The following is a 27335-nucleotide window of genomic DNA, read 5'->3' as shown; positions in this document are numbered from 1 at the left end:
ATTTATTATAGTACAACCAGCAGTATTTCTAAAATATATTTTTTCATAAAAAAACCCCAAATAGAATTATATGTAATATATATTACCAGGAAAGATAAATAATTTTAACTGCTTTTAAGTATTTTTTCCTCCGATGCGAGATTTTCCGTGAGATCATAACGTTTAGGCAACTTTTTAACGTTTGGGAGCAGCAACGTGTTGCCTTCCTCAGTCGTGATGTAGCATCTCGCACATGCGCAGTACCTGATATTTGAAGTCGCTTCTCCGGGGTGTTTGAACAGGAAGGCGGACATGTTGGCCAGGTTGTTGGAGAAAATCGGGTATCGTCTGCGATTGTTTTCCGAAAAGTAATACACATCAAACCTGATTTATCCGTATTTCATCTGAGGGATAAAGCATTTTGGACCGGGAAGCAGTCGATGGTCAGTGACAGCGCACGGAACCCAGCGGATGGACTGCCGTTAAACGTTGTAACGACTCCGTCTTTACACTCATCGAAATTTGGAAGAAGCAGAAGTTTTTTTTTTTCCCACCACTTCTACTTTTGAGCTGTCAGATCGGTTTGCCGTTTTCTGCAGGGGCCTGACACAGATATGGGAACGGGCCCGGACTAGCTTTCCTTTACAAACTTTGTTTTTTCAGAGAGACGTTGCATTAATGCTTTAACTACCTTTTGTTTGGATGCACCAACATTTTAAGCCCTTATCCTCAGTGGCATCCCACGGAGGCTGACTAATCTGTCGCCGCATTTATCTGTGCCACTAAAGTTGTTTGCCACTCGCACTGGGGAAACATATTTCGAATCCGAAAATGTGGCGTTTGCATGTCCAGTGCAACCTTAAATCGTGCGGAAGCTTGAGAAGAACAATGTGTTTTCTTTGAAGTGCGACGGAAAGTTCACACGAAGAAAGGAACATTTGGCTAGCTAGCTACCGCTAGCTGCTAAAGCTAGCTAGCCACTCGCCATTGAGCTGTTTTTTGTTCATAACTCAACGTTGGGACTGAGTTTAACAGCAAAAAAAAAATGTCTGCTGGGGAAACTATGGAGGCTCGATTTGAAAAAATCGATGCCATGCTGAAAGACCCAAAGTCAGAAATAAACACGGATTGTCTGCTGGTAAGTTTTTAGCATAGTAGCGGGCTAAGTGGATAACGTAGCGATTCAGCCAATTCGGGGTCAGCCCAGTCCTTGGAGCAGAAATTCTTTCCGAGACCAGCACACTTCATCTTGTCACTGAAGAAATGCTGACATAGAATAGATTGGTGCTTAGTTCGGTTGAACTTCCGTGCACTGACATGTAAGAAGTGGGTATTATTATTATTTCTTTTTAAAAAAGAAAGAAGCGTATTTTTAAGATCTCCAGATACTGAAGGCTAAAAACAAAAACGCACTTTAATATGGTGGAAATAGCAACAATCTTATTCTGTATTGTGCTGGCTCTTATATCAAATAACTAGTAATTGAAAAGCAGTCAGTACTAAGTTAGACTGACAGATGACAACCTTTGTGCTTTCCACAGAGACACACACTTTCGCAAATTATTTTTGGTTTAGGTAAGTTAAATTTGATAAACTAGTGGTCTTCCTGTCATGCACTGCAAACTGATAGTGATATAAAACTTTTCTTTTGGTCATCGGTGTGCTGCTCAGATCTTTTATTAAGTGACTGGTTAGATGTGATGTTTGCCTCAGCTTCATATAAAGTGATAGGCCCTCTTCAAGCCTGTTGTAACCTGCTGAGCTCCAGCTGCATCAGTACACCTGTTGGCTAGAGTTTTTCCTAGCCGCTTCCTGCCTGTGGGTGACAACTCGTGAAGGGACTCGTATCTGAGGAAAAGCGGCTGCTGCCACGTGCTTCACCCTGGAGCAACACCTTTTTTGGTTTTTATTACATGCAGCAATCCCGGGAATTGACTCATCGTGGAGTAAAAGCAAAGGGGATGTTGTTGTGTCAAAGGTTTGTTATCAGCAGCATTTCAGGTTCGGTGACAGCCGCACTCGGTGTTTTCACAGGGATTTGCCTCTTGGTGACTAAAGGGAGCGGTTGTGCTCAGATGTTTGTTGTGGTGGAAGAAAAATTAATGTAAGCAATTGGTTGGAAAAAACTTGCCCTGAATTTCCAGGGACTGACTTAAAACCTACGTTTTGGGTTTTTGCATATGACCTAGTTTTTCGCCTTGGGTTCACCACTGAATCGGGAAAAACTGAATAGTACCTGTGGGTATCTGCATAGTAATCCTGTGGTAACGCATCCAGTTATAATGCACACATGGCTCTTTGATTAATGATTCCTCTTGATTGTATGATATGGGAGTGGACTAATTTTCTTGGGAAAGGGGCTTGTCCCCAAACCCCACCCACACACTCAAGAGTGTTTGTGTTTAGGGTGATGTAGCTAGATATTTAGTAAAGAAAAATTGCTTAGCACTGACCTCCCATCATGTTGCAGGAAAGGGGCCCTTAAACTCACCTAGAAGTGCACATGCTCTGCATTTTTAATGGCAAAAAAAACTGTGGGGACTGTTCCCACTGGTAGCCACACACACAAGGGTGTTGTTCGTCTTTTTTTCCCCTCTCTGCGATCGCCCCTGATCAATGAATGGAGGCCTTTTGCTGAGGCGCTCTCTGCCACCATGCAACTCCACCCACAGCTTAATAAAATTCCATGCTAATCAAATAACCTCTTGTCTTTGACTGGCCTGGAGTTCCCTGTGTGTCCCACAGCCATTCTGCATGTCTGGAGAGAGTTGAGACCAAGCAGGCAACTCTGAGGTAGCTGGGTGTGGGCTCTGCTCTCTACCCATAAACCAAAATTATGTGGACTGGAGACTCATGTTTCTGAGGGCTGTGAATCAGGACATTTAATGCATGAAGCAGCCAACATGCTTGGCTATGAGTAATAGGCTCCATCAGAATGCACAATACAGGCCTTTTATTGGCCCTGTTTCTGTACCTGGCATAGCACTCTGTCTGAAGTATATCACTGTTGGGATTACACTTTTCCCTTATAGGAGCTTGGCCTGTGTTGTGTGATGGTGACATTTGGCCTGTAACTTACTGCTCAGCTTTGGGCTTGCATAAGCATTCACTGTTCTCCAGCCCTGCTGCCCTTATCTTCACCCGCTAAATAAATCCCACTTGGGGTGAAGAGAGCCTTATCTAGATGGGCAGCCCCCTCCTCAATCATTGTGCTCTACATTGGCCTCTAAAGAGCCAATCTGATCAGACAGAATTCCTGACATTGTGATGGAAAGCTCAGTTGCCATTAAAGGTCTGAGCATTGTTAATGTTTTGTTCTGTCAAACAGCAATGACTGGTTTGTATCTAAGTCTTGAAAAAAATCTGTTGGATGTTTGTGATAGTACTGAAAAATGTCCCAAACACCCTTGCACTTGGCACTAACGTGGTAAAGTGGTTTATTGTAAATTACAATAAATGAATTGATATGTTAGGACTTGCTCTGAGCGATAATTGAGGTGCACTATATAAAGGCTTCCTGTCATAGTCTTTGTTCTTACTTTGACACTTGGACTGCGTGAATCTCTGAGTTTGATCCCTCTTTCATCTGTTATTTGGACTTTAAATCTGTAATAAGAGTAATTACAGGAAACGGCAAGGCCAATAAACCAGAATCATAGATGGCAACTGTGTGAGTATTACATGTCAGGGTGGATGTGCTGACTTTGAAGGGATTTAGAGTGTGAGCTAAAATCAGAAGTGCTGCACACCGTTCGGTTTGTGTAGGTCACTGGAACAGATAAATTAGCTTTGTGGTGCAAATCATACACACTTACGTTTTAGCTTAGTGACATTCTGATATAAGCTAGCGTGCACACACACACACACACACATAATTGATATTTCTTGTGTTGAAATCGCATTTGGAGCTTTACATCTGCCAGTATATGCTACTTAATTTAAATTTTGTCTTAAAACATCACTGCTGAGTGAGTCAGTGATTCTCATGCCTTATAATGAAATGATGGTATAGAATGATAAAGAACCTCAGGGTTAAAAAATTGCTGGTGTGAAAACTTTTAGTGTTCTTATTTGTATTACTGTAATTGAGGTTCATTGTGGTGATGCTGAATTTAGTCCAGTTAAGTGAAACTTACCTTGAAAAACAGTTCTGTCTAGCATAAACATGTTTGTGGCGTGCGTCCCGATTTCCTTGCATAGACGTTTGCCAAGGCCCCACTTTTGAAAAACAGCTGGTGAATCCATGTCCTGCCTCCACGACCTTTGCCTTTAATGGACAAGCCTTGCCTCTTAAGGTGTTGTCTTGCACTGATAATGCATCAATAATCTGTGTTGTTTTAGATTTACTGGAGATTTTTGCCAGGACATGATTGTCGTTCTTTCGTGGTATTCTCAGTTGGCGTATAGGCCTGTGTAAGGGACATATATGTCAAGGCAAAATTCTCCAGGCCATTGTTGTCAGGACATTCCAGCCCTCTAAGCTGCATCTGTTTTGTTATTCAACCAAAACAAACGATGTGCAGTGTAATGACCTTTGATTCTAAAGTGAGGCATGGCATGTACTATTTTGTTTGAACATTTATTATTTGGGGCAAATATGTAATAATAATATCACCCTGTCTTTTCAGTCAGAGAGTGACGCCGGTAAATGCAGGGACCTTGAATGCACCACTGGTTGTTTAACTGGCTTTTCTCACAGCTGCATCCACTGCAGGGCTAATGCAACTCTGACAAAAAGTACTGCAGTGGCTACATTTTTATGGTGGTGATCACCTACAGCATTCAGCTGCTTTGATTTGTCCATTGCTTCCTAGAAGTAACAAAAGCACTCAAAGGACGTATGTAATACTTTGGAAGATACACAGGAAATGTATGGGCTCTGTTGATTTGTTTTTAATGAAATCAAAAACACACGAGTCCGAACCCTTTGATAATGAAGTACATCTTCTTGATTTGGAAAAACATATATTTGTGCTGAAGGTTATAGTCAGATTTTGATCCACATCTATTGTCAAAAGGTTCAGAGGCTGTCAGTTGTAAACTGCTCTCCTCAGCTATTCAGTTATGGGAACAACAATTGACTGAGCTATTTGTAGCACTGCTTTCCCTCAACTGACTGATTATGTGCAGGAATGCATACTAAAATGATCCAATCTTTTAAAAATGGAATACTTCCTTTTTTTAATTTGCCCTTTCAGCTTCTATCTTGTTTACTAAGGGCTGAAATGCTAGTCTGTCCTACTTATTGGGGGTGCTGTCTTTGTTCCTTGTCTAGTGAAGATGGTTGATTTGAAACTGAATTGCTCTTTAGTAAAATGGTCATTTGTTGGCATTGGCAGTAAAGGTAAAGGAGCCGAGTTTTGCTTGAGAATCCACCGCTCGGTCAGTGGAAACCAGTGAGCGATCGCCACTGTTGGGATAACTCCATTATATTTTCACATGAAAGCATTTGTGACAGTGATTCTCGCTCACTGGGACCTCATAAGAAAGTGGAATGCCCCTGTTTTGCCACTTCTCAGCTCACTGTCATAGCCATTTATCCAGTAGAGTTGTTAGATATGCAGCCTTTCAAGGTAAATGGGATTTCCTGTCAGTTGATATTATCTGCAGCAGGAGTGTGTAAAAGTAGTCTAGACAAAGTGCTCAGTTAGAAAAACTAAAGCTAAAGTCTCACTGGTGGTTTCCAAGTGTACCAGATGGCTCCGCGTTCTCTCTCTCTGAATGTTTTTAACCTGAGAGGAAGTGATGCTGTTTCATGCTTTGAATGGCTTCATTGGTTTGTGTGATCACGTTTGCATTTACACGGGCACACCCCGCTGTGGAAAGGGCAGCCTGCTCAGCTGCTCACATGTGGAAAGCATATTGTCTTGAAGAGGTGGCAGAAAAGGAAGTGAGAAAAAGGGCTCAACTTAGGCCAGTCCACATGCCTTGTGCTGGCATGCACAGAAGGGATGATGTGGCCGAGTCTCTCATGGAAATTTTAACTCGGGCTTTAATGTCTGGAAAAGAGCTTCTCTGTGTGTGTGTGTGTGTGTGTGTGTGTGTATGTGTGTATGTACACTTTTCTCCCCTTAAGATTAAGAAATAAATGAAATAATTACCAAATGTGATGTCAGCCTGTGTTGTGTATAACTATACATTTTTTTTTTTTTTAACATAGCTATCACATTTCAAGAATATGGTGATGAGTTGGTTTTTCATATGATTAGTTAGTAATCCCAGGGATGTGTCACCCTTTGGCTGAAGCAGCATCAGCAGAAACTGGATAACAGGGAGCCCTTCAAGCTCTGGTTTGTTTTCCTTGCAATTTTTTCCCAAGACTGCCACATAATAAAACATCCTGTGCACAGCTACTGCCCAACCCATGTTGAGCTGAGTAAATCATATTCCTGATTTTTACTTATAATGTAGCTTGCAGGGATATTTTAATTTTACAGCAGCATATAATCTCAGTAACTGTATAATTTGAATTAAGTGTCACATTTTTGCCCGCTGTTTACAATTTGGATCCTCGGTGTTCATTTCTAATTCAATAGTGTGTGCGCGTGTGCCTTTTTTCATTCTGTTTGCCTGGAAAATACTCGTCACTGAAAAGTATTCTGAATTATTTGCTGAGGAAAAAGTATTTCAAGTACTCCTGTACCAACAGCCTCATATTTGGTAGTGTAGTTTTGAGCTGGGTTAGTAATAAAAACTTTCTTTTGCAGCTATAAAAAGATCTACCAGCCCAAATAGGAAACCAAAGCTATTATTAATTTATGCCTGTGAATTTAATATGCACACAACAAACAGGAAAGTTATCCTGATACAATAACTTAGTTTTTTTTGTGTTGGAAAATGGAAACAATTATCTTCCTCTACTAAGTGGGACTGCTGCCACGTTCTTGTAATCAGGGCAGTAGGAGCTGGTTGAAATCCACGAGGTGGCCATTGTGTGTCTGTACTTTGAGTTGATGATTTTCATCTGAAAGAAAACAGGCTCGCATAAATGGATTGATCCATGAAGTGCTGACAAGTTCAAGGCATATCTTCCAGCAGTATTTTCCATTCATTCACACCAGGCATTGCAGTCGTCTTGCAGTGTTTAAGAAAAAAACCCCAAAATCCTTTCTCTGCAGCACAGCTGTGGAGGTGGAACAGTGATAATACTTTGGAGGCATTACAATCCACATTAGTTCAGAGAGCTGGCAACAAGCCCAGAAGGTGGAAAGCACTTCTCAGATTCTGACAGTATCCTCTGAACTCGCTTCTCATGACTAACGCTAACGTACATTTGTGTGCAGTTGCTGCAAAAGGGAATATCTCAAAATTCTGTTTGTTTCTTCTCTGCAAATATTTTATTTCCCAAGTTCTTCTGTCAGTGAGAATCATGTTGCATTTGAACTCCAGCGCCATCATTTTTGAGCTGAACCTGGTGAGCTTAGTGTGGTGGCACATGAACTAAATGTTGCCCTCCTGGTCACAGTGGATGTCCAGAGCAAAACAAGTACCCCTGTCCCTACCTCTAGTCCACGGCAGTGGAGCTGGACAAGATTAATTTTAAAGCAGCCAAATGATATCAGGGACCACTTTTGGGGTGTGTAGCTCTGTCTTGTAGTGTTGGCAGGTCCAATTTGCTCTCATTCACCAAGGCCAGTTTAAATTAGAGCAAACTTAATTATCATTCATACTGGGAGTTATGTTTGTATTTGTGTTTGACAGTTTGGTTATCAAAGTCGGTGATGATGGCCAGCTCTCGGCTTCTCCACTGTGACAGCTGGCCAGTAGCAGCCCTTTAGCTCAGCAAACAGACCTAAAACTGATCTGTTACTGATGGGTTGTTCAGACAGATCCAATTTTTAAAAAATAGTTTTCATAGTACGTGGAAAAGCATGCATACGGGAAAGCACCTCTATTTTATGTTGACTACACTTACATGATTGGGCACCCTTCTTTCTCTATTGCTCATATAAAGTATAGATGTAAAGCCATTGTAGGTACTGTTGTATATCAGTGCATGAACCTACATTATGGGGTATTGGTCAAGTACCCATTTTAGTAATAGTTTGCCAATTGATTTAAAATGGCAAAGGATGTTATCTGTATTGTCCCTTCCAGGTACGACTGTATTCAGTTGGGCCTCACATCTTGGCACAGTTCCTCTTTCTGTATGGATAGGTGACGCCACAAAGATGCAAATGCTGAGATTCAAACACTGGTGCTCACACCCAGTGCTGTTCACTTTTACGTTCTCAAACTGAGATCCTCATTTAAAAAAAAAAGTTACATTCTATTTGTCAATTGTATTGTTTTGTTTTTATCTTAAAGTGTATTTTTATTTGCTCTACCTGGCTCATTTGTTGCACTGGTGTTTCCTTAGCATGGCTGTCAGGCATGCTGGCTTTTCTTTGTTGCTTCCTTTATTTGTTCTCCTATTGGGCTAGTTAGCCCAACGTGCACCAGATCTCCACTCCCTCCGCCTTTCCGTTACAGCGTTTAACAGTTATGCTGATTGAAAATAAGGCTCACTGTGTGACTCCACACTTGAGAGAGATGGTTTTTTTGTTTTTTTTCCCCTCTTTCCCTCCTTCACTTTTTTGTTGAGAACTTGTATGGCCACATAACTAAAATAGCTCTCTGACGTGTACAGTCCTGTTAAGGAATGTTACTGTGGCTGTCCAGAGTTTTCTGTGGCAGGAAGTTATGCAAACGTGCAATGCTGAGTGCAGAGCCTTGTGATTAAGGTCCTGAAGGACTCAGTTCTTCAGCATTCCCCCCCCAAGTGTAGGCTGTTTGGATACTATATGGCTCAGAAGGCCTCTGTTTTTTCCCTCCCTGTCTGTCTTGTGTAAATATTCTCTCCTGAATGTTGACTCCTGAAGGGTTCTAAACTGAACAGAAGACCTTCCTACTTATTAGTTTCCCATATTCTGACCCGGTAAATGTTTAAGTTGTTTTTGCTCTTCCATCCAACCATCCTCTACCTCCCTTTTTTCCCCTCCCACCTGCATTTCCCTGTTTTCGCCCATCCTGCAGGGCTCTTGCTTGTTTTATGTTTGTGTAGATTGCCCTGACCTCCACAGCAGAGTGACTTAAGAGGATTCCCAAGCTGCTGATTCACCATGTGTCATCATTGCTTTGCTCAGAGAAACAAAAAAGCGTGTTAACACATTAGTCACACCACTGGAATGACAAGATTTCATGCTATGATAGACAGCTCAGAGAGGATGCAGCTTTGCCAACAGGATTCTTTTATAGTTTTAATAGTATCTCTTGCTAGCTTTATAGTGGCACATGTATGTCTCACCTTTTTAAAGGAAAGCAAATGTAGGTTAGCTCACCCTTGACAACATCTGGCTCGCACCTGCTCGAGGGACTGCATAACAGTTGACGTACATTAGAGAGTGCCCGTCTTTTTTCAGCCATTCTGGATTATGGAAGATTAGATTAAACCCTGCCAGTGGCACTTGTGCTCTTGCCTAGCCTAAAGCAAGACAGTTTCTGTTTGCAACTCTTGAAGTTTCATTTTAGTTTAAACAAATGGCAATGGATACTTTTAAGTACTTGTTTATTTATTATTCAATCACTGTTCTGAGCCTCGGTGTTGGATCTAACAAAGATGATGCTAATCAAGTTATAACAATATAGAGGTTCAGGATCATCGCTGTTACTACCTGTGATAGGAAATTGAGTTTTTGATACGTGCGGTTACCATTACTTGCCACATGCTTACATTCTTTTGACAGTTGGCTGTCTTGCAGACAGAGATGCTGCAGCCTCTGCAGAAACAAAAATAAAAGCTTGAGATGTCAGTTTGACCTAAGACTTTGTTGGAAAGAGAAGTTAAAAAAATCTTTGCAATCATTTATAGACATCACAAATTGTAAAGACTAAAGTTTTTTTTTTTTTTTTATGACAATAATTTTGTGAATTCAGTACATTGTTATTACTAATCATTAGGGATGCACCGATTGCAAAATTCTGGTTTGATTCCACTTCTGGTTCTTAAAATTATAAGTTGGCTTATCTTTTTAAATAACAGCTTGAAGTTTTTCAGCCCTTCATCACATTTATTTTTTTTAATGTGCACAAATTAAATCTTAGAAAATTTCTCACATTTGAATACAAAAACAAATGCGCTCTGCCATCGGTTAACTTCATCTCATGTGCATTTATGCTGATCAATAGTGGCCGATAAATTGGTTCATCTCTATAAGCATCAGTGTCATGCAAGAGAGGCTTTAGAGCTTAATCAAGTGTGCTTTTTTACAAAATGCTCAAGTGCTCCACAGTAGTGAAGTAATCCAGACTGGAATCCAACTGTCAGTGTTGTGCAGTTTTGCACTGACTGTCCCACAGTTTGGTTTTCACATGCTGTGTGTGATGACAGATTTGTGGTGGTGTTGTCGTAGTAACTGTTTATTTTCCTGCGTGGTCACCCTTCGGCTTTTCTTTCAGGATGGCTTGGATGCTCTGGTATACGACCTTGACTTCCCTGCCCTGCGGAAAAACAAGAGCATTGACAACTTTTTGAATAGATGTAAGTACATTGCATTTTCCCCCCTATGATGTCCCTGTTCTTTCTCATTACCCATTTGTGTTCGCAGACCCTTATTACATATGGGTGTAAGTCTAGACTTGCACCCATATGTAACAGAGGGAGGGGGAAGCTTTTTTTGGGTCATGGCCTGTATGTGGGCCTGGACACAATAGGTGTCTGCTGCTTAGTGTCCCAACAAAGGGGTTTTCATAAATGGTTGGTGACCTGCTTGATGTCTGTCAAGGCTGGCTTCTGTTTTTCACTGTCCTAAGAATGGGGAAACCCCCATAACTATAAAAAAATATAAATCAGAGGCTTTTCTTTCTTTAATGGATCTGGTTAAACTGCTCATTTTTCTGCAGTTACATTTCTACTAATGGGCAGTTACCATGCTACAGTGTATATGCCAGAATGTCTGGCGTGGGAAGTGGTTGTTCTAACTTTAATTTCCTGTGTTAAATATTGACGTCATAGCACCTGTAACTACACAAAAATCAAATGCTTACTCTCCCCCTAACAGTATAACTCTGTCGTGACTCCCTTTGTGAAATATTTTGTAGACATCATTTTTCATTTTATTCTGTATCTACTTCAGCAAATCAGTTTGAAACTAAAATCACTAAATCTTTTTTTTTTTTTTTTAAGTTTGGAGTAAAACTACACTATAATATGTCATGTTTGTTTATCAACTCAAGCTACTGTAAACCCCTAGGCAAAAACTGCCATTAGGCATCTCTTCAGTTACTCTTGGTCTGTGTAAAGCATTGATGGATATGGAATAATGAAGGTCTCTGCTGAGACAGTGATCTTCAGTAGCATGATTTGCCTGAAGGGCTCGTTGCTCTGAATCCCTGCCATGCATTGTGGTTTGCACCACAATCAAATCAACTCTCTGCTCTACTGTATGGATGCTGGGACCTACTGACATTAATCCATCACCCACCCTCAGGAGCAGATATACACAACAGCAACTTGGGTTCCTATTTTGACCATTTCTAAACACGGTTTATATGTCTTCATGTTTGCCTGGGATTTTTCAAGTAGGGATCATGATCCCAGGAACTCTTTCTTGGTGGAAATGACTCACAAATGTTCTTATTCTAATAGCTTAGTACTTTCTTTCTATTTTTGGATCACTTGAACTTGGATGCCCCCGCACCCCTCTTTTCCATGCATTCCCGTGCTAGTTGTGACTCATGTGAATTGAAAATTATCCCACTAGTACTGCTATGACCAAATTTGGCTGAACAGTGGACGCTGTCTCCCTTAGGGTAGCTGGAATTATTGCATCAGGGAGAGGTCAACTCTCAGTAAGCAACAAGCTTTCCCTAAACGGCGTCACTCAGCTGTGCAGTTGCACTACGCTGTCAACTTGTTCTGCTTTTCTTGCCAAAAATCTGGACAACCTACGAAAATATTATATTATATAAACAATGAGGCTGTCATGCCTGAATGATGGGGATACACCTTCTCTTAAAGGTCAATACCATAACAAGGGCTTTGTGTGCTACTCGTAACATTAACCTTTGCATTTTTCTCCCCCCCCCAGACAAAGAGACAATTAGTAAAATTCGTGATCTGCGGATGAAAGCAGAAGACTATGAGGTGGTTAAAGTTATTGGGAGGGGTGCATTTGGAGAGGTGCAGTTGGTAAGAATGCCATTTTGTCTTTTTAATTTTTTTTTTTTTTTTTTTGAGTAGCACAGTAGCTATAAACTTAACAAATTTGTGGACAAGTCTCACTTGATTGCTTCCTCATTATCTTTTCAGGTAAGACATAAAGCCACAAGCAAAGTATATGCCATGAAGCTGCTGAGCAAGTTTGAGATGATCAAGAGGTCAGACTCTGCTTTCTTCTGGGAGGAGAGGGATATCATGGCCTTTGCCGACAGTGCATGGGTTGTTCAGGTATGATGGGAAAGCATCTAAAAATGCAGTTATTAGTCAGATATTAGTTTGTGTAGACCATATAAATCCAACCTCATACATGAATCTGAAATGAGTGGTTAAGATCTATTTGAATCCTTTTCCTAATGGTTTGAATCCTGCCCTTCTACAGCTCTTTTTTGCATTCCAAGATGACCGCTACCTCTACATGGTGATGGAGTATATGCCTGGTGGTGATTTGGTTAACTTGATGAGCAACTATGACGTCCCAGAGAAGTGGGCTCGTTTTTACACAGCTGAGGTGGTCTTGGCCTTGGATGGAATCCACTCTATGGGCTTCATTCACAGGTGACAAAAGACTCAACATTATGTCATCATTTCTATTGCAAGTGCTTTTTCTTTTTCTTTTTTCTTTTGAAGCAGTCCTTAAGGTTTTTTTTTTTTCCCTGTAGTTGAGAGAGATTTGTAGCAGGATCAAGGAGATGTGGTAGGAACCTGTGATCTGAGGAAGCATTGTAAGCAAGTAGTAATGCTGCTAGGTGCTATTGGTTTCAAGGGGCTTTACAACTACTACTCAGAACTGAGACTGCATTTGATTCTACAAATGTAGTAGTTACAGTTGCTGTTGTCTCATTTTGTTGTTTTATTTCCAGTCCTGGATTTATACATTTTGCAGGTGTGTGAAAGTTCACGCTCCTCAGCTTTAGGTGAGGAGTGTGAATTTTCCTGATAGCCGAGTGCATAGCGTGATGCAAAGGCCGGGGGTCTGGGGGCCGCCTTGGCTGAGGCTCATTACTCACCTCGGTAACCAGCACTTCTCCTGCCTCTTCTGGGCTTTTACACTTCGATAGCTGATTGTGTTGTCCACCTTCAAGTCAAAAATATGTCAAGCTTGACAGTATTGTGTTTTTCCCACTTATCCACAGGATCCATTTAAAATTTTCATTTAAATTGAACTATTATTGCGATCGCCAGTGTCAGATTTCTCAATGCTGAAGCCTTTCCGATAGGCTGCTAGTGATTGGTTGAAGCAGAAAACTGTCGTAGAACTGCCAATCAATACAACAACCCCCGTCTAGGGATATATGCTTGTGTGCTCATTCAGCATAATCGGCCGATTGCTGGTGGAGATTTCCCATTCATAAAAGGTTGCTGTGAGGCACGCTGTACATAGTGATGTTCGAGTGCAAATTTTCACTCTGGGCAATGAAGGTTTAGGTGCTCTGTGGTGTGCAAGTATGATTGCACGCCTCAAACATCCAGGAGTGGGCGCCTGGGTGGCTTAGTGGTGAAGCCGGCGACCACATACACACGCCGCTGTGCGGGCAGCGCGGGTTCGCGTCCCGGCCCGGCGCCGATTTGCCCGCGTGTCTTCCCCTGTATCTTTCCCCCATTTTTCCTGTCTCTCTCCACTGTCACAAAAAGCCGCTGTGGCCAAAAATGGAAAAAAAACATCCAGGACTGTATTTAATTTCTTGAGACTTGCAGGGTTCCTACATAGTATGGATTTTGTTTTTGGAAATGTCCAAGTCAGGATAAGTATAGGTGAACCAAGCACAGTATGGCTAAAACACTGTCACCTTCATTTTGTTTTCTAATATATAAAAAAGATGGCTAAAGATAAACTGATTATACTGGCTGGCTGCTCCAATGGCATTTGGAGCGAGCAGCCAGCCAGTGCAACAGGCATGTTTGCCAGTGTGTGAAATGGGGTGGGCCAGAGCGAGCTTTATATAGTCAAAAGCAGAGCAGCAAGTATGGCATGCATTTGGACATGATATCATTTCTCTACACAACAGTCCTGAAACACTTTGTGTTCATAACATTGATGGGTACAGTGGTGGTGTTTTTCCATCAGTTTGCTGGTAATTATGGTAAAAAGCAGTTTTTAGATAGGAAGATGGATCATTTATTAAACCTTTGAAGGAAATTCAACACAGACATAACATCACACATTCCAAACAGCAAAACAATATTAATTCCTAATAAAGTTAATAATGTATAAATAAATAAAACTAACATGTACAAACATGCAACCGTGGATAAAAATCAAAATTATTGTGAATTAGTCTTACAGCAGCTGGTGTAAAGGGCCTCCTGAGGCGATCAGACTTGCGCTTTGGTGCAAGTAAATATGAGTACCATTCTCGTTGGCTCTCCTCATACCCATCGCTACAATGGCTTTTAGACAGATCTGACTGGGAGTGCTGTTTTTTTCCTCTAATCTTTACAATGTCCATGCACTGGCTGAGAACACAGCTGAAGCCTTTGAGTGTTGTAGATGAGTTTAGTTTATCAGGTTTCCTTGTGATACCTGATAAACTGTTTTGATTTGGATGATTTTTTTTATTTATTTATTTTTGGTGTCATGTTTGTACTGATGTATAATGATGTTTTTGTTTCCTCAGAGATGTCAAGCCTGATAACATGTTGCTCGACAAAGCGGGCCATTTAAAACTTGCAGACTTTGGGACCTGCATGAAAATGAACAAGGTATCGTGTTCAGTTTTCTTGAACACAACTGTGTGATCAGATCACATTGTTTAAAGTATTTGTTTTGTTTGTTTTTTATTTAAGAAAAGTTTGGTTGGCTGATTGCTTTTTATAAAGATATTCTTGTCTCCGGGTAATGCTGCTCAATTATAGCGACAACCCAATCGTGCTTATTCCAATCTATTAATCTTGTCGTTATCTTAAAGATTATGCAGTCACCAAACTTTAAAAATGTCTTTGTACAAGGAAAATTAGGTTGAGGTGTTGGGGTACACAGGGTTTTTTTTTTTTTTTTTTTAATAAATAAAGCTTAACACTTATTGATTGTTTATCTAGAAAGAAGGGAAATTGTAACTGGCCTGTAAAGCTGGGAAGAATGCTGCCAGAAAGTGACTTCAGATTTTTATAGCTCATATTTGACACCTTGAAGTTTACAAAAATCAAATAACGCCACAAAAATTGACTTTGATCATATATGGGAACTTTAAGAGTTCTAACTTAAAGATAGATCTTGTTAACTGAAGGCTCTGTTCGTTGTCTTAGTTGGAACTGGACTAAACAGTGACTAAGTTTATGGTTCTAGGGAGAGGCAAAAGCACACTGCTGATAAGGAAAGACGCACAGCTGATTTATAACACAAGAACAGACCAAGAGCTTTTTAGCTACAATGAATGTAAAAGAGTATTAATTTTAATTACGATTATTTTGTTTTGATAATTGTTGAAAGGCAAAACTTCAATTGTGATTAAAATCCGATTAGTCATTTAGTCCTTGCTCCAAGCCATTTTTACAAAAATAATCAACAATAATGATGATAATAGTGATAGTAATGATTATTATTTTAAAGTGAAGTGTTGGAATTGGTGGTTTTGATGATGCTTGTGTCCTTCAGGATGGTATGGTACGATGCGACACAGCAGTGGGAACTCCAGACTACATTTCGCCTGAGGTACTGAAATCCCAAGGAGGAGATGGCTATTATGGCAGAGAATGCGATTGGTGGTCGGTGGGAGTGTTCTTGTATGAAATGTTAGTTGGTGAGTATTTGCACAAAGAGATGAGTTATTTTGCATATTTGCAGCCAGACCTATCACTTACCTGTGGCTCTTGTTTTTTTTTTCCCCTGTGCACAGGTGATACTCCTTTCTATGCAGACTCACTGGTGGGGACCTATAGCAAAATTATGAACCACAAAAATGCCCTGACCTTCCCTGATGACAGCGACATATCCAATAATGCCAAGAATCTGATCTGTGCTTTCCTGACTGACAGGTTAGATGGCCACAGACCAAGCACTAAATGATGAAGTGGTTTTTGTCTGAAGTTCTTTCAGATGCAGAGAACCCTATAGAAAGAAACTGGACATAAATGTATATGATAGCAGAGATAATGGCTCTCCTTGCATTGAAATACTTGCAAAATGTTCTTCTTTTGACATTACCACACAGAATTGCTGAAATGATTCTCTGTCTGCTCCTGACCCCCACAGGGAAGTTCGACTTGGCCGTAATGGTGTAGATGAGATCAAGAGGCATCCTTTCTTCAAGAACGACCAGTGGACATGGGAGAACATCAGAGAAAGTAAGCCCGTTTTTACTCTTGAGGTTACCGATTATTTTCACAACTCTATTTAATTTGGCTGCTGCTCACTATTATTGCAGTCATGTACGCAGTGATCATGTTTTCCATTTGACCTACTGCAGACAGTAGCAGGAAATTCTTGTAGATGAGCCATTCAGTCACTATCCTTTCCAGGACTAAATGTGATTCCTGTTCACAGTAATAACTTGCAGCACAGCATTTTATGGGGCCTACAATGGGAAAGCAGTTTAATGCAAATGTTAATGTGCTGAGATTGACACTGGAGCAAAGAGCAATTGGAAATGTAGTGCTAAATCCACTGGCTATAGCTGATTCTTTGCTGGCTTTATATTTAATACTTTACTAGGCTGAAGTCAGCACTTTAGTGCCATAACCACCCCCACCCCGTTCTGTTTCAGGAGCTGACCAGCTCTGCTATTTGGCTGCTCTCCCTTGTTTTTAAGAGGCTTTCCAAAGAAAGAATAAAGTTAGTCTGGGTGTGGTATCTGATTTAAATATTTATAATACATAATACGAAAAAAATTAGCCAAGCCAATAAATATGTTTTTTCATTTAATCTTGTGTACTTAAAATAAATAAATAAAAAAGACTTATTCAGTATTTACTAGGGATGATAGGATACCATAAATCCTGTTGTCAGTCCCACTGATGCATGATTTATGACAGTAAAAACAATAAATTAGTTGTCTTTCTTAAAATACTGCTTACACAGTGACAGCAGCCTGCTAACATTAACTTAATGAGCCTTTGTGAACATCGTGTGTGGAGCAATGCTACAGATTCACAAACAATAACTAACATTTTAGGTTACAAAAGTTTTGGCATACAAAGTCAAAAACTCATCTCTAATTCTATGTGTACTTTATGATCTTTTGATTCTAATCGGTATAAAACAAGTCATACTGCACCTGTTGCTGCATTTGCAAACTATTTTATGTTATTAAGTAAGCACAGTTTTGGCAGTGACTTGACAGTCATGGTATCTCTGGCGTTTACTAATGTAAACAAAACATGAATCATATTTGTATTGTATCAGAACGTTGTTGACTTTTTTTGTTTCTGTGATCTTATTATTCTGTTATTCCCTGTAGTGAAAGACCTGCCAAGACTTCAAACACATGGGGACTTGTATATAATGAAATTGGACCCCCCCCCCCCCCCCCCGGGGGGGGGGGGGGGGTGTTTTTTTTTTTTTTTTTTTTTTGCAATTTTGAAGATAAACAGTACATTCACATTTAAGTTGAATCACTACTTCTCCCTTATTTATTGAGAAAATCTATACAAAATGCTGATTTTTGATTTTTGATTTATTTAATTTTTTTTTTTAAACAAATTTTCCAAAATTTCAAGAAATACTGTAGATTGATTTACTTAATTTGCTACTCCTCCCATATTTTGTGGGCCAACTTTTCTGAAACTTGATATGATTTCTGATATTCATTAGGCAAAAGTCTACAGAATGTTGCAGACAGATTAAGAAAAATTTATTTATTTATTTTTTACAAAATTTTGAAATTTATAAACGATAAAAAAACATATCAGCTCAATGATGGTTGACCTACAGCCAAATTACTTTTCTTTCCAATATAACACATATTGTACAAGTAAAACATTTGACAGTGGTGCTCTGTAGGCCAACAGGTCTGTTTTTTCCTGTGTAATGACCAATTCACTCTCCTCTGTCATGTGCAGCGGCTGCCCCTGTAGTGCCTGAACTGAGCAGTGATGTTGACACCAGTAACTTTGATGACATCGAGGAGGATCGGGGAGAGGAGGAGACCTTCCCCATACCAAAGGCCTTTGTGGGCAACCAGCTTCCGTTTGTAGGCTTCACCTATTACAGTAATCAACAGTAAGTCTGCCAGACTTGACTCCACAGCGTGTTCATGATCAGCATGCACAATTGTTGATCTAATTCCTTGTGCCACTAAGCTGTCCAAATGATGGACATATGTAGAAAAGACAGATTTTTTTTGTACAGTGGTGTTTGTGACATGATGCAGACTTAAACATTTCCTGTCTGAATGTTTAAAATACTTGATTTTTCAGCAAATGTAACAGACTTATCGTATCACTTTAACACTCTTAAATTTTAGATTTGTATTTATGTAATATATAAAATATTGAAGAAACATCAAAGGATTTTAATTTAATTGTTATTTAATACCCCCCCCCCCAGCCCTTTACGAAGCTCCGCTGACAAGAAGACCAGTGACAAGCGTAGCAGTTCCACAAAAGAAGACAAGAGTCATGTGAGTATAAGACTGATTTTTTTATTTAAAACCAAGTTTCTGACATGTAGAATATCTACCATCTTATCTGATCAGTTGAAATGGCATGTTTCTGCTCAGCTGGAGAACCTGCAAAAACGAATCTACCAGCTAGAAGAGCAGCTCCACAGTGAAATGCAGCTGAAAGATGAGTTGGAGCAGAAATGCAGGTATGGAATAACCATTATCTTACATTTGGAGACAGTTTCTCAGACATGGTTTAAGGCAAATCCTAGATGTAAAGGGGAAAAAAGTAATGAAGGTCTTCATTGAAAAAAGATTTTCAATCCAAGACTAGACTTAATCCATGATGGGAAACTGAGCCAATGGGAAGTTTTTCTTTAGTTTGATTAAAGACACATTGCAAAAACTTTCAGACTGATGAGAATACAATAGAGGATTTGTAAACACATGCAAGCTCTAAAAGGAAAAGGCTGACACATTATAATGGCATGGTCCCAGTGCGTCCTCTGTCCCCTGGCGGACCTTTGATTTTATGAGAAAAGGGGACCTTTCAATGCAGCTGTCTTCATGAGACTTTAAAAGCTTCAGCTTTTCATCCCTGTTAGAGAGAGTCAGTGGGTTTATTTTACTGATTGCTCTCATGTTTTCTCTAGGACATCAAACACCAAGATTGAAAAGATTATGAAAGAATTGGATGAAGAGGTAAATGATCTTTTTCAATATTTTTTCTTCATGTTATAAATTCCGGTTAGCTAAGTTGCAGTTATATTAAGAAAATTACAATCTAAACTGTATCTGCAGCTTTTAGGTTTTGTTAATAGAACATGGTGTTGCCAGCAAGATATGAAAAACAAACAAACTAAAAACAAAACTTGCTCTTTTGCTCCTTTCTTCAGGCGAACCTGAGGAAGAGTGCAGAGTCCAGCATATCTCTGCTGGAGAAGGACAAGCTTATGATGCAGCACAGATTCACAGAGTACCAAAGAAAAGCCGATCAAGAGGCAGAGAAGAGACGCAATTTGGAAAACGAAGGTAAAACTAATTAAATACTACTAAAGTATGAATTAGATACCTTGCAAAATACACTCACCGGTAACTTTTTTAGGTGCGCTTTGGTACACCTTTCAGCTGCTTGTTAAAGCAAATATCTAATCAGCCAATCACATGGTGGCAACTCAGTGCATGAAGGCATTTAGACCTGCTAAAGTTCCAATGGTGCATCTGAATGCAAAAGAATGCTGATTTAAGTGACTTTGAATGTAGCATGGTTGTTGGTGCCAGACAAACTGGTCTGAGAATTTTAAGAAAATAATAATCTACTGGGATTTTTTTATTTTTTTTTTTACACAACCACCTTTTAAAGTTTACAAAGAATGGCTTGAAAAAGCGGCAGATCTCTGGACGAAAATGCCTCGTTGATGCCAGAAGTCAGAGGAGACTGGCCAAAGTGCTGCTGCTGCTGGTGTAATGTTGTAGGGGGGATATTTTCTTGGCATACTTTGTGCCCCTTAGTACAAATTGAGCATTGTTTTAACACCACAGCCTACCTGAGTACGAGTCTTGATTTCTGCTGTAACATTCTGATGGTAAGGTCCACAGCCTACCCTGAGTATTGTCGCTGACCATGTCCATCCCTTTTTGATGACCACAGCGTACCCATCTTCTGATGGCTTCTTCCAGTATGATAGCACACCGTGTCACAAAGCTCAGATCTTCTCAAACTGGTCTTGAACATGACAGCAAGTTTATTGTACTTAAATGGCCTCTGCAGTCATCAGATATCAATGTGGTGAACGGGGGATTCATGTTATGGCTGTGCAGATGACAAGCACCTTGCTGAATGTATGCCATGAAAAATGAAGGCAGTTCTGAAGGCAAAAGCGGGTTCAACCCGGAACTAGCAAAATGATCCTAATAAAGTGTCTGGTGAGTGTAGATGTTTAGTATTTACAGAGTACTGTAATACACTCCTTAGTTTATTTGATTTGATAAAGACTGATGTCTTATCTGCATTACTGGATATCCTGGTGCCATCTTCATTTGACTTTTCTGTTTTATGCATGGGTATCCTTTAAGATTTTAATGCTACTACTACTGTTACCGATCCTGCTTAGCAGTGCGCTATTTCAACAGTACTCTTATCAGTTTTTATTTTAAATTTTATTTTAATGTGTTAAATTTTTTTGAGAGAAACCCAAAAAGGAAAAAAAAAAAATTTTTTCATGCATGTTCTTTGTGCTAATACTTTGTTCCAGTCTTTTGAGAGCAAATAAATCCACCAATTTATATTCAATGGTAATTTATAATGTGGTGCTGATTATTTAAAAAAAAAAAGCTTCAGTACCAACAGTAAGCTAGATGAAGTGTGTATAAATAAAGCAAAGCAGTTTGCTTGCAGCCCCCCCCAGCTCCTCAGATACCCCTCTTCTGAGCACTCTGAAAATATGAATAACTGAAGGGCAGCTCAGATGATGCTCTGACAATTTCACATTACATTTATAAACACAACCATAGCTAATCAAGCAGCTGCTATTATGCAGAGGCACTTTTTAATTAATATCCAATTTTAATAATAAAGTTAATGATGTGTGTTGGCTCCAGGCTGTTAAAATGCATAATTTATCTTGGGGCAACCAAAGAAGAACTTTGAGCCTAGGCAGTTGAAAAAAAATAAAGAATAAGAGAATCAGAATAAATGTTGTTTCCTTTTTTTTTCTAGTGTCAACTTTGAAGGAGCAGCTTGAAGATATGAAGAAAATCAGTCAGAACTCGCAAGCCTCAAATGACAAGATTGCTCAGCTGCAGAATCAGGTCTGTACTAGACGCATGCACAGTCTGGAAACTGAAGGACAATACATGTAACATTTTCCCCATTAGTGTTGAATTAAAAATATATATTTTTTTGTGTGGATTGGCAGCTGCAAGAGGCCAACGACTTGCTACGTGCAGAGTCGGACACAGCAGCGAGACTGAGGAAGAACCACACGGAGATGGCAAAGTCAATGAGCCATTTGGAGAATTTGAACCGTGAGCTGCAGGAGAGGAGCCGTGCAGTCGAAGGAGAGAAGGCGCAGCTGGAGAAGGAGCTCCTGCTTCTACAGAGTACCCTGGACTCTGAACGGAGGAATTACAGTCAGGACTCAGAAGAGATCAGGGAGCTCCAAGGTGACCGGATGACACTGATATATATATCATTTAAAAAAAACAAACCCTCAAATCTATGAATGCTTGAGCAAATATTTACAAAGGATGCCACACAGTTGTGTATGAAATGCATATTTACAAACTCAAAGTAGTATTGCTGTAGTCATATGAATTGGTGTGAAAGAAGAGACTCTGAAAACTAAATACTTGTATAGAGAGATAAAAATACCATGTCGTAACTGTTGAACTTTATCTTTTCCGCGTAGCGAGACTGTCGGGGTTGCAAGAGGATAACAAAAACTTGAAGCTCAGTCTCTCCAAAGTGGAGGCAGAACGCAAACAGGCCCAGGAAAGAAGTAATAATCTGGAGAAGGTATGCAAGTCATGCTGAACAGTGGTAGTGTCCTACTTGTAGAAGCGTGGGGGTTGGTTTTATAATTGTGTTCTTTGGTTGTTTTCTTTTTCCACAGGAAAAGAACAACATAGAGATAGACCTGAATTACAAGCTGAAGACCTTACAGCAGCGTCTGGAGCAGGAACAGATGGAGTACAGGGCGACACGGGCACAACTTACTGACAAATATGAGTCTATTGAAGAAGCCAAATCAGCTGCCATGACTGGTAAAAAAAAATATTTTAAAATCCAACTTCGCCTTTTTCTAGCTTTCTCAAATGTTGCCTTTTCTTTGTGCCTCGTGGTTCTGATCAGAAGTCACCTTCAGGTGCTGCTTGGGTGAGAGGAATTCATGGTGTAAAGCAGTGCGCATGTTGGGACATTGCCTTGTTGCATATTAAATTGGGCTGTAAAGCAGTTTTTTTTTTTTTGGCAATAGAATGATAAAGCAATAGGTCCACCCAGATGGCTTATCTTGGTAACGCATATTTAAAAAAAACTGTGAAAATGCAAATATGTTTTGTGTATCAAATATCAGTGCAATCTTCACGCTTTGATCAGGTTCCCAGTTGAAACCTGTTGTCTTTCTGTTCCCCCATTCCTGCATATGTTATCTGAACACACCTGTAAGAGTTGGTAAATAATAGTTATCCCTGAATACCAAACAGCCAATAACACTGTTTCTAAATAAGGTTCTTGATATTCTGTTTTTTTTGGCTTTAGAACAACATATTAACTAGTTGACGGTCACTTTCCTTCTCCAGCTGTTCAGCAGAAGATGTCAGAGGAGACCGGAGCGAGGATGAGGGCGGAGAGCCGGGTGGTGGAGGTTGAGAAGCAGTGCTCAATGTTGGAGTTTGACCTCAAGCAGTCTGTGCAGAAAATGGAGCAGCTGATGAAGCAAAAAGAGAGGCTGGAGGATGAGGTAATTGAGTGGTTATTATATGTGGTTTTGCGTCACAGCTGTATGGTTCCTAAAATTCTTCCACCATTCTTCTCCAGGTGAAGAGTCTGCAAATACAGATGGAGCAGGAGTCAAGCAAACGCATCCAGACTCAGAACGACCTGAAGACCCGCATGCAGGAGGTGGATCGTCTTAGGTGTTCGGAGAAACAGCTCAAACAAGAAATCAACACAGCACTGGAGAGTAAACGCTCACTGGAGTTCCAGCTGGCACAGCTGACCAAGTAAGTTGTATCTTTGAGTTAAAATGACAAAATCCAATCTTTGTGTTTCTTTTTAATGTTATCTACCCATTAATTATAGAGCTTTAAACTTTTTTACGATAGAGAGAAAATAGATGACAGTAATTGTTGGTATTAGGATTATGTGTTGTACTTATTTGGAAACGGGTTACTCGCACCATTATGTCAATTAATTTAACTCAAACTGGCAGTAGCTGTGGCCAGGAGGTCTTATTTTCTGTTACTGCTGCACCAGCCACTAATGCTCTTTGGAAGTCAAGGTGTAAATTGCCGTACAATTGCTTCTTATTTTCATAAAAGTGCTGTTATTCCAGCTTAGAGCGTGACTGCCAAAGCTGCTGTTTGACAGTGTTTACACCACAGGATTAGTTTACACTCAGTCCAGCTCCGTCTACTTGATTGTTAATCCTCGAGGCACTTTATTCTACTACATGGGCTGAATTAACATGCTGGGCATGCTTTTCTTGCTGCAAAGTGTTGGTTATTGTGTAAAATTTGATAGATGTTGGATTTACTGAAGAAATTAACAACAAAAAAGAAATCAAGCACTTAACACATTTGTTTGACATGTTAACAGACAATACAGAGGCAACGAGGGACAGATGAGGGAACTTCAGGACCAGCTTGAGGCTGAACAGTATTTTTCTGTAAGTATAAGTCACAGTTTCTCTGTCCCTCCTCATTTACTGTGAAAAGCTTCAGCTGATCGGTCTCTCCTCCCTCAGACGCTTTACAAAACTCAGGTCAAAGAACTAAAAGAGGAGATTGATGAAAGGAACCGGCAGATACAGGAGGTTAATAAGAAGGTGCAAGATTTGTGCAATGAAAGGTAAGAGACTCAGTTTTCTTGTTATAAATCTATATAACCTTTAACCTTCTGTTCTATTCCTCATTTCTTTGAGCTTTTATCTCACTGGGTGGGTGAGGAATTAAAGTGATGAGGATTTTTTTCTCTTTTCCTTTTTTTTTTTTTTTTTGTTTTAAAAACTAAATTTTCTTTATCCTGCATACAGGGATTCCTTGTCTGCGCAGCTGGATCTGACAGTGACCAAGGCAGAGTCTGAACAGCTTGCTCGGGCTCTTCAGGAGGAACAGTACTTCGAGCTCAGCCAAGAGAACAAGAAAGCAGTGACTAGGCATAAGCAGGAGATTGGGGAAAAGGAGGCTACTATTGTACGGGTGAGCAGAACCTAAAATGCCTCCAAACACACTGAGAACATTTTCTTTATCTTTCAGTAAGATGATATACTCATTACTCAGTTTCATCCCGTTCACTTAAAATGGGGGAAAATGCTCATTTTCATGTTTCTGTGCAGCTTGAGGAATCCAATAAAACTCTGACCAAAGATGTTGAGAACCTCAGTAGAGAGAAGACTGAGTTAAGTGAGAAGCTTCGTGTTCAGGAGGAAGGTGCTGTCCTTTTGATGAACTTTATATCTCTCTTTTGTAATTATCTTGCACAAGCTTATTCCCCTTTTCTCTTTCAGAATACGCAGCTGAGAAGGAAGAGATTGAAAAATCAATCAAAGCCAACTATGAGAAGGTCCTCAACACGGAGCGCACACTGAAGACCCAGGTAAAGATCCCCATTTTGGGGCGGGGGGGATTACTTCCTACAGTATCTGTAAATAGGCAGAACAGTTGCTAATGCCTTCAACTGTTCTGCCTTTTCCGTCTGTCAGGCTGTGAACAAACTGGCAGAGATCATGAATCGTAAAGACATGAAGCTGGATCAGAAGAAGAAGGGTAGTACAGCTGACCTGCGGAAAAAAGAGAAGGAGAACCGCAAGCTTCAGCTGGAGCTCAATCAGGAGAAAGAGAAGTTTAACCACATGGCCATCAAATACCAGAAGGAGCTGAACGAGATGCAGGCGGTATGTGAACATTTCATCATGCTGCAGCTGTGTATGATAGTCTAGAGGAGTATTTGGCTTTAACCTAGTCCGTCTTGACCTTCCTATCACCAGCAATTGGCAGAGGAAAGCACATACCGCAATGAGCTGCAGATGCAGCTGGACAGCAAGGAGAGCGACATCGAGCAGCTCCGAGAGAAACTGAATGACCTGCAGCAGCGCATGGATAACTCCAGCGTCACCAGCCTGCAGCCAGATGAGACTGACAGTAATATCGCAGGTATGGTCACAAACCGGCGTAACTGGACGCAACTGCTGTTTTACTATTCACGGCAACAATTTATAAAATAAACCTACTCTTCACTCTTAACTTTAATGTATTAACACAGGTTTTGTTTAAGTTAGTTAGGCGTTTCCCTCGTTTCAGATTGTGGTTTACTTTGATTCTTCTCAATGTGGACTTGATTCCTGAAGGATAACTTTCTGAATATGATTTTTTTTTTTTTTTTTTTTTTTGTTTCCACGCTACTGCGTAGGACTTAGTGTTTTGGTGCCTTTGATGCAATGCAATTATACTACATCTTTTGTCCCATCTGAAATAAGTCTCTTTTCCAGGTTTGATTCTTTGAGTTTTAAATTTATGAGCCAAAAGAAGTGATTTTTGTCTGTATTTAGAATACAATGGGTATGATTCTTTAACAGAACAAGTTTGGTACATTAAGATGTAGAAAGCTGAGGCATTTATAAATTAATTAAAGGGAAGTAGCTGTACTTACTGAATTATGCTGTTTTAATGCATCTTTTTCTTAATGAGATTTAACATGTATAGTACCAGTCAAAAGTTTGGACACACCTCCTCATTCAATGTTTGTATTTATTTATATTTTTTTCCTACATTGTAAATTAATACTGAAGTCATCCAGACTATGAAGGACCACATAATGAATCATGTAGTAAACATAAACCTGTTAAAACCAAAATGTGTTTCAGATTTTAGATTCTTCAGGGTAGGGTTAGGGTGGCATTCTTTGAATCAGCCTCATGAGGTAATCACCTGAAATGGTTTTCCAACAGTCTTGAAGGAGTTCTCAGAGGTCCTGAGCACTTGTTGGCTGCTTTGCCTTCACTCTGCGGTCCAGTTCATCCCAAACCATCTCAGTTGGATTTAGATCAGGTGATTGCAGAGGCCAGGTCATCTGATGCAACCCCCATACCATCACACTTCCTCCTCCATACTTCACAGTGGGAACTACACATGTAGGAACCATCCGCTCACCTTTTCTACATCCTACATCTGGCGTTTGGAACCAAAAATCTCAAATTTAGACTCATCAGACCAAAGGACAGATTCCCACTGGTCTGATGTCCATTCCTTGTGTTCCTTGGCCCAAGCTATTCTCTTCCTCTTGTTGTTCTTCCTTAGAAGTGGCTTCTTTGCAGCAATCGGACCATAAAGTCCAGATTCACGCAGTCTTCTCTGAATAGTTGATGTTGAGATGTGTGTGCTACTTGAACTCTGTGAAGCATTTAGGTGGGCTCTTATCTGGGGTGTTGTGCTTTCTGAGGCTGGTAATTCTGAACTTTTCCTGTGCAACAGAGGGAACTCTTGGTCTTCCTTTCCTGGGGTGATCCTGATTAGAGACAGTTTCATCATAACGTTTGATGGTCTTTGCGACTGCACTTCAGGAAACTCTCAAAGTTCTTGAAATTTTTCAGATTGACTGAACTTCATTTCTTTAAAGTAACGATGGACTGTCGTTTTTCTTTATTTAGTCGCGTATTTCTTGCCATAATATGGATTAGAACATTACTCAAATAGGGCTATTCACTGTATACCAACTCTACCTCTTCACAACACAACTGATGGCCTCAAACACATTAAGAGGGCAAGAAATTCAAGAAATTAACCCTTGACAAGCCACAGCTGTTAACTGAAAGCCACTCCAGGTGACTACTTCATAAAGCTGACTGAGAAAATGCCAAGATGTGCATCTAAACTAGAGTTGCCTACATTGAAGAATGTAA

At 40.1% G+C, this 27335-nt stretch overlaps 1 protein-coding gene across 3 annotated transcripts in view; it reads left to right on the top strand.

Annotated features, from left to right (window-relative positions):
- The first annotated feature begins 250 nt into the window (after positions 1-250).
- rock1 (Rho-associated, coiled-coil containing protein kinase 1) overlaps positions 251-27335 on the top strand; it is a 35479-nt gene continuing 8394 nt past the window's right edge. For all 3 annotated transcript variants that reach the window (XM_030752239.1, XM_030752238.1, XM_030752236.1), the window contains exons 1-27: positions 251-1117; positions 10417-10498; positions 12048-12148; positions 12269-12406; positions 12558-12733; positions 14794-14878; positions 15771-15915; positions 16012-16150; positions 16368-16459; positions 18173-18332; positions 18660-18732; positions 18832-18920; positions 19368-19416; positions 19611-19746; positions 21434-21525; positions 21633-21879; positions 22125-22231; positions 22329-22479; positions 23017-23177; positions 23255-23439; positions 24035-24104; positions 24183-24286; positions 24471-24636; positions 24774-24867; positions 24945-25033; positions 25140-25331; positions 25425-25590. In XM_030752239.1, the coding sequence (XP_030608099.1) occupies positions 1025-1117; positions 10417-10498; positions 12048-12148; positions 12269-12406; positions 12558-12733; positions 14794-14878; positions 15771-15915; positions 16012-16150; positions 16368-16459; positions 18173-18332; positions 18660-18732; positions 18832-18920; positions 19368-19416; positions 19611-19746; positions 21434-21525; positions 21633-21879; positions 22125-22231; positions 22329-22479; positions 23017-23177; positions 23255-23439; positions 24035-24104; positions 24183-24286; positions 24471-24636; positions 24774-24867; positions 24945-25033; positions 25140-25331; positions 25425-25590 (3382 nt within the window). In that variant the 5' untranslated portion in view covers positions 251-1024. The remainder of the gene's footprint in view (positions 1118-10416; positions 10499-12047; positions 12149-12268; positions 12407-12557; positions 12734-14793; positions 14879-15770; positions 15916-16011; positions 16151-16367; positions 16460-18172; positions 18333-18659; positions 18733-18831; positions 18921-19367; positions 19417-19610; positions 19747-21433; positions 21526-21632; positions 21880-22124; positions 22232-22328; positions 22480-23016; positions 23178-23254; positions 23440-24034; positions 24105-24182; positions 24287-24470; positions 24637-24773; positions 24868-24944; positions 25034-25139; positions 25332-25424; positions 25591-27335) is intronic.

The sequence above is a fragment of the Archocentrus centrarchus genome, chromosome 17, assembly GCF_007364275.1.
Source record: "Archocentrus centrarchus isolate MPI-CPG fArcCen1 chromosome 17, fArcCen1, whole genome shotgun sequence".
Lineage (NCBI taxonomy): Eukaryota > Metazoa > Chordata > Actinopteri > Cichliformes > Cichlidae > Archocentrus > Archocentrus centrarchus.
This window is presented reverse-complemented; position numbering and strand designations above follow the sequence as displayed.